The sequence below is a fragment of the Haliaeetus albicilla genome, chromosome 18 (genome assembly GCF_947461875.1).
Source record: "Haliaeetus albicilla chromosome 18, bHalAlb1.1, whole genome shotgun sequence".
Taxonomy (NCBI): domain Eukaryota; kingdom Metazoa; phylum Chordata; class Aves; order Accipitriformes; family Accipitridae; genus Haliaeetus; species Haliaeetus albicilla.
In genome coordinates this window covers 28,147,570-28,157,927 of record NC_091500.1, presented here as the reverse complement: position 1 = coordinate 28,157,927, position 10,358 = coordinate 28,147,570, and the positions used below count along the sequence as shown (strand labels likewise).

Here is a 10,358-nt window from a genome sequence, read left to right as displayed (position 1 = left end):
AGCAGTTTCCACGTCATTGCTGGCTCTCCAAGATGTTCTATGAAGGGGAATTCACCCGCTTTTCTTCCAGCTCCCGCCCACCCCCTTCTTCACTCGGCTGAGATCATTGAATTAGAAATTTTTTCTAAAATAGCTTTTGCCTCTTGATCTTGGGCTCTTGGGTGAACCCTCGCCCAGGAGCTTCAATCCCCATGCTGAGGCTGGGTCGTGCTTTACGACGGCATAAAGGCAAGAGAGCTGGGGACCTCTTCTCTTGTGTCCATGAAGAGCTGGACATGGGTTACAAGAGAAGATATCCCCTCCCTCCCACCCAAAATACTTCTGCAAATTGGATTCTGCCCAGCCGCATCCTCGTGCTGTGAGGGCTGCCCACCTTGGTCATGTTATGTGTCAGATAAAATAATAGTGCAGGGCAGAGAGATGAAACCCCGAGCAGCTAAATCAAAAAGATTCTCGAAATCAGCTACGTGAGCAATAAGTACAGGAGCTTAATCCAAAATGAGCAGCTTAAGGGTATCTGCTGCATCTCATAGCTTGTTTCTGTTGATGTGTTTCCAACTGCCGTGTTCTCTGTCTGGGAACTTGAAAGAACCTGAGCAGAAGGGGGGGTTTTTTGTTTTGTTTTGTTTTGTATTGGTGTTGGTTTTTTTTTTTCTCATTGCAATCAGAAAAAGCCAGTGCTCACAACTATCATCTCCTGCAAGCACTCCTGTCGCCGCTCATTGCCAAGAGCGTGCGTCACCCGCACCCGCAGCGCTTTCGGGCGAGCTATCGGGAAGCCGATCGTTGGACGGGGTGTTGCAAGGCACCCTCCCGCTGAAAGGGAGATGGCTGGGCGGTAGCAAGGGGGTGCTCTCGCCTCGGGAGTGGAGACATGGGAACCTCCCGGGTGCTGGAAATGCAGAGTTTCGCAGGGAAAAACTGCACCCACGCTCGCATGGCCAGAAGCAACGAACCCCCATTTCGCAGGTGATGCATAGCAGCAGGTAACCTCGGTAGTAGCACCACTGGGGTTATGCTGATATTGAAAATAAATAAATTCTGTTACAGGCATGGCAAATGTATGGAGATTTGCTTTCCTAAGCCTGCAGATGTGAATTGGCACATGTGTGCCGGATCCTGTGGATGGGGGCCAGGCAGGGAGCCTGCCTTTGACTTCCAAAGAACTATGCAAAGTCACACCTGGGAACCAGAGCACAGGCTGCAAATGTTTTAATTAAAGCAAAGAGAAAAGATTCATGTTGAAGGCAGTCATTACCTCCCAGCTCTTCTAGGAAAGCCTGTTGCTGCAGACAACGGTAATTAAGTGGAATACTACAAAGGATTTGGAAGAGTAAAGCAAATGATGGTTTAGGCACCAAAACAAGGGAAATTCTTGCAGAATCTCTCAGTCCCACACAGTTTCTTTGCTTGGCTTGCGTCGCTCACATGCACCGTCCTCCCGAAGCTGTCCAGAGCTGCATTTGCCCCCTCAGACAGATTGCCTGCAGGGAGGATGTCAGTTTGGGAGGCAGGATTTGTTCTAGAGGGGTTGCCTGGGGGGACGAGGGCACTGCTGGGGGTGGTGGGTGGGCTGCGGATGCAGAGCAAAGGGAGGAGGAACGGGGCCAGCTGAGGTGTTTGCAGGAGCTCGGCTGCCTGTGAGCACCACTCTTGGACTGTTCTTTGTGTTTTTTTCAGCACAAGCTGGAAGAAAGACATTGAAAACTTTTAAGGTTAGTTAAGGTTAGGTTGTCATTAGCCGTATTAATTCCTTACACCCGTGCTGTGTAATTCAGTGTTTGCACAGGTGAGTACAGAAATCGAGGTGACTCAGAGTTTATTTTTAACCTTCACTAATTTTTGACCTCTCTCTCTGCAACATCCTCTGGAACAGCAGGGACCGGGGAGTTGGGTTTCGTCCCCAGACTTTGGTCTTTTTTACTGCGGCTTCTTTGATTTTTTCTGGGTGAAGGGAGAGTTGATGCTCCCGTGTTTCGGTGCATCTGGCTTTCAGTGAGGTTTTCCTGAAGCGGTTGTGAGCGTCTCCTGTAAACCTGCTGGGCTGGCGTGTACTTGCTTGCTCCTTCCCATTTGCTGCACCGAGTTAGGTAAAGCCGGGATGTTGAGCGGTCAGGGAAGAGCGAAGTGTCTGACTTTGAAATGCAATAAGGTGTGAGTGTTTGTCTGAGGGGTTGTTTTTTCCCCTTTTTTTCTTCTTTATTCTCCTTTTGCAATGACGGCTGACCAAAATACCCGCATCGGTTGGTGAGTTGCTGTGCTCCAGCTCACCGAAACCCATCCTCTAATCTAGATCATCCTGATAAAATCCTCCCCCAGAGCCCTGTATATGCTTCGTTTTGCTATGACTTTTTAAGAAAACAAAAATTAAATACTGGGGTTTTGCCTAAGCTAGCAGAGCTGTGCAAAACCTTCTCTTCCATGGAAGAAAGGCTTTTGGATTAACCCCAATCATATGTTAAGAAATGAAGGGTGATTAATTTTTTAGTCGCTTAATGGATAAATCCCCACGCGCCACGTCCTCCTCCTCTTTTCTCGATTCTTCAGTTTGTTTTGGGACAACTGATTTCAAGCTTTTCATTATAATTTTATCAGAATTTTGAAACTTTTCCCCCAAAGTAAAGCAAAGGCCCCCTCCAGCTCACTCTGCTGAAGGTTGGAATGTTTCGTGCCACTGGTTCTGTTTCAGAATAAAAAGATGTAGGAGCAAATAAATTACAATCCAGTTTTATTGGACATGTTCCAAAAAGAGAGAGGAAGGAAAACACAGCATCATATCACTATCACTGAAGTATAAAAAGCTGCAATTATTTTTTTTTTAATGCTATTTTCACAAAAATAAAAAGATGTGGTGGAAGGCTAAACGGGTAAATTCCATCAGAAAGGGGAAGGTAGATTTTGGGCACTGGTGTGCCTTTGGGCTCCTGCTCCCAATTGCTGGGCTGAAACCTGACTGCACTTTTCAGTTTACCAAATGTCTTTCTTTTGGTAGAGAAACCCACACATAGTGGAAATGCTGAAATACCCGCAGGAACAGTGTGGACATGGCCCTTCAGGCAGTTTTTTCAGTGTAATTTTCACTCTCTCAGACTTTCACCTCAATTGCTGCTACCAAGACAGTGGGGAAAGTCAGCGAGACTTGGACTGTTGGATTATTTGGGCATTTTTTTGGACCATTCCAATAAAACCTAGCATGAGACAGGACAGCAACCCAATTTAACTGCAAATGCTGATCTTGCTTTTGAAGAACTCTCTGGCTCAGTTATTATTTAGAATTTAAAAATCCTATAATTTAGAAAACAAGCCCCTTTCTATATGCTTTGGATCAGTCCCTGATAGCTCCTCTGACAAAATACACCCACAAGATTACGGTAAGGTGCCGCTTTGGGCAAACTTTCATTTAAGAAGAGAAAGGACAGGAACAGGAGAGTAGTTTGGGCTTCCTTTTAGATAAGCTTGTTGCAAGTTGAATCCGCATTGCTGTGGGTGGTACTTTTCAGACGGAGGTATCTCAGATTGCTTTCCTAATATTATGCTCTGAACCACTGGCCAGGCTCGTGTGCCTGAATTCACATAGCTGCAATGCTCAGCACATCTGGAAGAAACATGTTTTTCGAAGCTTGGCTGTGAATGGGGAAAAGAGGGATTTTCCATCGCACTCGAGTGACTCAGAAATTACTCTTAACGGGCTCTGTGGTCCCATAATAAGGGATATTTCAGAGGGGCCCCGCGCTTGCAAACCACTGCCTGGGATCTTTCAGCAACCTCCTGGGGTATTTCTACATAGCAGAAAAATAACCCACATCTCTGATAAAGATGAGTTGCTTAACTTAAAGGAGTGAGTTTGGTTCATCCCAGCAGTGAAGGCAAAGCAGGCTGAGCTGAAGCCAAGTTCCCAGCCCATCCCTGGGCTTCTGTGGGCCAGAACTGAGCTAAAAACCCAAGTTATTGCATCTTCACTGCTATTTGATCTGTCTCAGCTGATGACTGTCAGCTAGCCACAATTACAAGCTGCTCAGCCTCATTAAAAGCATACAACAACAAAAACAACAACCAATTTCCCATTCAGAAATTCACTTAGGCCCATGTTTTCCTTTTAATCCTGTTTCAGGTACTTTGAGAGAGCTGGTTAACACGTGCTCCGCTGCTTTTCTTGAACTGTGATCCAAATGCTTAAGAAATACTGTGCGAAGAGCCGGGACAGAGGTGGGTGGAGGGAATGGTGGTGGGCAGGAAGGATACAGGAGTAATGCAGGAGCAATGTGGGAGCAGTGGTTTTGGGGAGGGTCTGGTGTTGGTTTTACTCGGGCTGTGTAGCATTCTTCAGGCTTTGGCTTTTTATGCTCTTTTTGCTGGAGGAGGTTTTAGAGACAATTTTCACACCTGGGTTGGTGCCCTTTGCACTTCCAGAGCTGAAATTCCCTCCGCCAGTGCTCAGACTGCTGCTGCCACCACCTCCGTAGCCGAGACCACTGCCTCCTCCAAATCCAGCTCCGAGACCACCACCACCACCACCCCCCAGTCCAAGTCCTCCTCCGCTTCCAAAGCTGTAGCCTCCGCTGCCGCCGCCGCCACCTCCAAGACCAAAACCGCTTCCGCCGCCTCCTCCAAGACCAAAACCACTTCCACCACCTCCTCCAAGACCGAAACCGCTTCCACCACCTCCTCCAAGACCAAAACCGCTTCCACCACCTCCTCCAAGACTGAAACTGCTTCCACCGCCTCCTCCGCTTAGGCTCAGTCCACCAAATCCTCCTCCTAACCCAGCTCCACCAGCCATGCCAGAGCTGGAGCTGATGACAGCTGCAAGAAAAAGTAACCAGAAGGTTGGACATCTGCTTGGCAGTCACCCAGTTCCAGAAAGAACCATCATCAGGACCTTGACCCACAGGACTCGAACCCAACTTCTGTTCTCTGTGCAAGCCACTAATGCTGGTGGAGGGCTCTGAATGTCTTATACTGGGCAAACCCTCATTTTTCCCAAGGTTGCTCACAGCCTCTGCTCCCACTGGGCGCAAACCAAGGCAAACACTGTGATACTTACAGTAGCTGATGGGGTTCAGTCCCTCTCCGCTCAGCCTGTTGGAGACCAGATAAAGGGGAGGTTAGAGCACGATGAAGGAGGCAGGCAGAGGGACCAATTGCTGGACAAAGCAATAGTCGCTATTATTCCTGCAGGGATTTTGCTCCCACCTGCTCTCTTCTCCCTCCAGCAGCTTCCTGTAGGTCGCGATCTCGATGTCCAGGGCCAGCTTGACGTTCATGAGCTCCTGGTACTCGCGGAGCTGCCGGGCCATGTCAGCTTTGGCTTTCTGCAGGGCATCTTCCAGGTCAATCATCTTTGCCTTGGCATCTTTGAGGGCCAGCTCCCCACGCTCCTCGGAGTCTCCGATGGCTGTCTGCAGGGTGGCACACTGCAAGAGGAGGGATTGGGACTCCTAAATGCTGCTTTTCTTTTTGGGTAAGAGTCACCCAAGGAAGAAAATCATTCTGGTTGGGGTGTTAATGAAAAAAGTTATGACCGAGGTCGTTCATCCGTAGCTAATGTTGCCGGAGTTGAAATGCCAGCCTGGCAAGAATAATTTAATACGTGTTGCAGCATGGTACCATTTCAGGAGGCAATTCAACACATTTAATGAGGCACATCGTACTCTGTGCTAACGTCCCCAGTCAGCAAAGCGGAACTGCAGTGCTAAGGGACTACAGAACAGGGCTCCATGGGCTCCTTTTGCCATTCCTACCTGGTTCCTCATGTTCTCTATCTCTGACCGGATCCTCTGGATCAGCCGGTTGAGCTCAGAGATTTCCCCCTTTGTGTTGCGCAGGTCATCCCCATGCTTCCCAGCCGTGGCCTGAAGCTCCTCGAACTGAGGTTCAGAAGGAAGAGTAAACAGTCTGAGATGTCCAGGTGGACAAGATGTGGCTCGAACAGCCTCATATAGGGACAGTATACAGGAAAAATTCCCCAGAAATGTTGTCCATGGCATCTATAGGTCTGTTCACCTTGGTTTGGTACCAAGCCTCTGCCTCGGCCCGGCTCCTGTTAGCAATGTCTTCATACTGAGCTTTGACTTCAGTGATGATGCTGCTGAGGTCCAGGTCCCGGTTGTTGTCCATTGACAGAATGACAGCGGTGTCGGACACTTGCGCACTGAGCTGAGCCAGCTCCTGCGAGGAAGCATACAGGATCTCGGCCAGCTGCACTTACCTTTTCAAATGCCGTGAAGGATGGCAGTCACTGTCCAGGGGGTGACAACGGGGCAGAAATCGGGGGAGGAGGGTGTCTGTACCGCATCATAGAGGGCTCGGAGGAAACTGAGTTCATCAGTCAGAGCATCCACCTTGGCCTCCAGCTCCACCTTATTCATGTAAGCAGCATCCACGTCCTGGAAAAGAACAACCATGGGGACATCTGCAGCTCCTGGGACCTCTTCTTTAGCTCAGCCAAGAACTGGCCAAGCCTGGAGATGAGGCTGCCCCTTTCACAGCTGCGGTGGTGCTGCCTGACTGGAGCAGCTGTGCTGGGCACATCCCCCTGGAAGAGCACCAAAAGGACATCTCTTGGCCAAAAGAAGTGCTGTGTGTAACTTAGTGGATAAGGAGGGGGTGCAGGCCATTTGGCCTTGGTACCCGGGGTTCCTGGCACTACTGACCATCTTTGTTTCTACATGGTCTGTTTTTCCCAGGCAAGCATGTGTGTCTGTTGTGGGACAGGAGTGGGACAAGAATTTACTTCCATCCTCCAAGCCTCTCCATTCCTTTCTCCCAAAGCCACAATCCAAATGGCAGCTTTTAAAAGATGAGGATGCAGCTCCATGAGATCTCCCATCCTTTAGGACATTCCCAGCCTGTGCAATGGTTAGGGTTAGCTCAGCATCCGTAACACCTCCTGTCTCACCCACCTTCTTCAGCACCACAAATTCATTCTCTGCTGCTGTGCGTCGGTTGATTTCCTCTTCATATCTGTAGGGATAAAGGGAAAGACATGCTGGATCATACCTCGGTAAGTAGAAAAATTGTACAGGTAGGACTGCAAGGTTATCTGGGCTGGGTATGGCATTTCCAAAACAATCTCCTGGAAACTGCCTAGCTCAAATTTGTGAGAATCTCATTTCTCAAAGGGTTTAAATGTCATTTTGACATAATGCAGATGGAACAAGGAGGGTAAAGCTGGTTTAGATGATTTTCCTTTGCAAGCATCATCACGAGTTGTTGTGTCCAGGCTGAATCTGCATTTTCCAATTGGAAAAATGTCAACGGACGACCTTTCTGCTGCTGTCAAGGAAGACAGGGGTTCTGCAGGGAGAGATACGTCACAGGCTAGATGTTTGACTTTCAGAAAGCTAAATTTAAGTGAGATTAATCCTAATTCCTAACGCTAAGCTGAACCGTTTGCATCCTGCTTCACCCCAGGGAACCTGGATGTGCTGCCAACAGGCACTCACTTGTTCTTGAAATCCTCAACGAGGTCTTGCATGTTCTTCAGCTCCCCGTCCATGCGTCCTCTCTCGTTGAGCAGGTTGGCCAGCTGCCGTTTCAGGTTGTTGATGTAAGCCTCAAAGAGTGGGTCCAGGTTGTTTTTGCCTGAGTTGTTTTTTTGACCCTGGTCCTGCAGGAGGGTCCATTTGGTCTCAAGAACCTTGTTCTGCTGCTCCAGGAAGCGAACCTGAGCATTGGGAAGCAAAAGAAGCTTAGCAGAAGATACCTGGGAGCATGCTGATGGCCAATAATCAGTAACTGGGACTGAAGCATAGCACAAACCAGGGAAATCCCAAACCAAGAGTATTAAATCCAGCGGTGAATATCCTCCAGATTATCTAGGGCTATGTTAGCTCACCCAGTAGTTAAGCAAATCTGCCCTCAGTAGACAGTTCTCTTTAGAGTCAATTTAATTTAGCAAGCCAATGAGCAATCATTAGAAAATGTGGGTTCAGCTCTTTCATCACTTGCTTTCTTTAACATCCATTGGTTTTTCTTTCTTTGTAAGAGATATTTATCTTCCTTCATTAAAGCTAAGATCTGAGTACTACAGGTTAAAAGACAAGTACTTAATTATCTTTCCTTTTGCTCATGTATACTACATACTTACCCAAGTAAAAGCCAAGGAAGGACTTAAGTTGAGTCAATATACAGAGGACTTTAGCTTGCAGGCAATATAGCACTAAGGACTAACATGTCTGCTGTGATTCCCCACAGAGAGAGCTGGGTTAAGCAGCTAGATCTGCACCTGAAACGGGCTTACTCCATTTAAACTAATATATCTTATTTCTCAGGCACAAAACCTGGATCTAATCCTCTTATTACTAGTTTCTAGTCTAGTTTTCTGCCTTGTAACTGTTTAGAAGAATGTTCTTTTTTGATTACTTTAATGAAGACATGCAGATAGGAAATATGCAATAGGCTGTAGATCTATGAAGTCGTATTTCTGTAGCTACAAGACTGTCTTGCTCCGTCTCTATCATGATTCCACAGCACTTGATAAAGTCTCACCTTGTCAATGAAAGAAGCAAACTTGTTGTTGAGGGTCTTGATTTGCTCCTTCTCATCTTTTCGCACCTGATGGATGTTTGGATCTATCTCCAGGTTCAGCGGTGCCAGGAGGCTCTGGTTGACAGTCACTTCTTGGATTGTACCGACTCCAGCTGGGCCACCACCAAATCCCGCTGGGCTCCTGCCACCACCCAGCCCTCCACCAAATCCTCCCAGCCCCCCTACTCCACCAAAGCCAAACCCTCCACCACCTCCCTGTCCACCACCAAAGCCAAGTCCACCAGCACCTCCACCAAAGCCATATCCACCACCTCCACCACCAAGACCAAGTCCAAGACAGCCACCAGCTCCACCACCACCAAGTCCACAGCCACCACCACCGCTGCCTCCCAGGCCAGAGCCACCACCAGCTCCGCTCCCAAAAGCAGCTCGGAAGCTGCTTCCAACACCGAAGGATATCCTCTTGCTACCACCAAGGTTGTAGAGGCTTCTGCTGCCAAAACCGCCACCACCGCCGCCACCTCCTCCGATGAGCCTTCCAAAACCACCTCCACCTCCTCCAGATCGTGCCACAGACATCGAACTAAAGCCAGCCCTGTTGCCACTTGGAATAATAGCTGAGGCAGCGCTGTAAGATCTGCCTCCACCTCCCGCTCTCATGCTGTAAGTTTGCCGGTTCATTGCAGCAGGAGATAACAGCCCGGCACTGGGGAGAAGCAGCAAACTGAGAGAGTGCAGCTCTCTGATGGCAGGGAGTGCGGGATGCCCTTTTTATCCCTCTGGGGATCTGGGCTTGGTTGCATGGAAGTCCAGTGATCAATTTAGTGCCTTCATGGTTTTGACGTTCCAGGCAGCCAGCTGTCTTACTGAAACTTGTTAAACACTGATTGCACTCCAACACACCTATTGGAGCTGGTGCAAATCTGCTCAGCTAGAAGAGTTATCTAACTGCCTGACTTTTGGCAGGGAGAGCTCAGCCTTAGTCCAAAGCCTCTGTACGCTTGCAGAGAGATGTATTATTTTATTTCCTAGCTGCAAAGCAAAAGAAAAGAAATTTAAAAGGGTGAAAAAAGAGAAATAGCTACCTGGATACACTTAACGGTACTTATAAGATGCAGTAGATCAGTATAGAGCTTAGTGGACAGCCCTCTGAATTAATTTGAGAGAAAGGCAGTGAGAATAAAACAGCTAAATCTGAAGAAAAATATTTCACGGGGCTTCTTCACCTGAAGGCAGAGTGCGGGCGTGATGTTCATGAAGCCTGACATCTCTTTCAGGGCTCTAATTTATCCAGTCTGCCTGTTCACGCTTGTTAGGCAGAGACCGTCTTTTTGAGCTGACTAGCACAAAGAGGTCCTGATCCATGATTTTCCTCTGAGACACTATGTTTAAATGTCACCTCAAATTTTGGCCATTTAGTATTAGGTATTTAGTCTATGGCAGATTTCCTAGGCTTCCTTTCTAGAGATATTGGCATCTCCAGAGGACAACTCCATCCCATCCAGAGGGTGCTGTTCCAATGTCTCCAGCTGACTGATGATGTGATTGATGCATTTTCATCTTGCTCTAAAAAGTATTTCAATGAAAGAGGCAGATTTGCTGAAAAACACTTTGCCCAGCTTTGTGGAGTGGTACTATTTGCATGTTAACATTAAGATGTAATCAGTCTTGAGTTTCTAGCTCTTTACATCTGTGATTTCTTTTAAAGACTTTTGAACTTTTCCATTCAAGATGTTGCCAAAAGCAAAGATTTAACCAGCATGAAAAATACTCCCTCAAATTCTCCTTATTTTACTTCCTGGAGTCCTTGGGAAAAAGAGCAAATTCAATAGGGTGTGGTGACATTTTCTGGCATCTCAGAATTTGTG

General features: G+C 47.8%; 1 protein-coding gene across 1 annotated transcript; it reads right to left on the bottom strand.

Moving 5' to 3' along the window:
• Window positions 1-2,730: 2,730 nt before the first annotated feature.
• LOC104311633 (keratin, type II cytoskeletal 5) lies at window positions 2,731-9,293 on the bottom strand. Its single transcript, XM_069806055.1, is given in 10 exon segments — window positions 2,731-4,803; window positions 5,045-5,079; window positions 5,194-5,414; window positions 5,742-5,867; window positions 6,004-6,168; window positions 6,291-6,386; window positions 6,903-6,963; window positions 7,446-7,666; window positions 8,491-9,267; window positions 9,270-9,293. Coding segments are annotated over 10 exon segments (2,229 nt in total). The 3' UTR covers window positions 2,731-4,300.
• Between the last annotated feature and the right edge of the window lie 1,065 nt (window positions 9,294-10,358).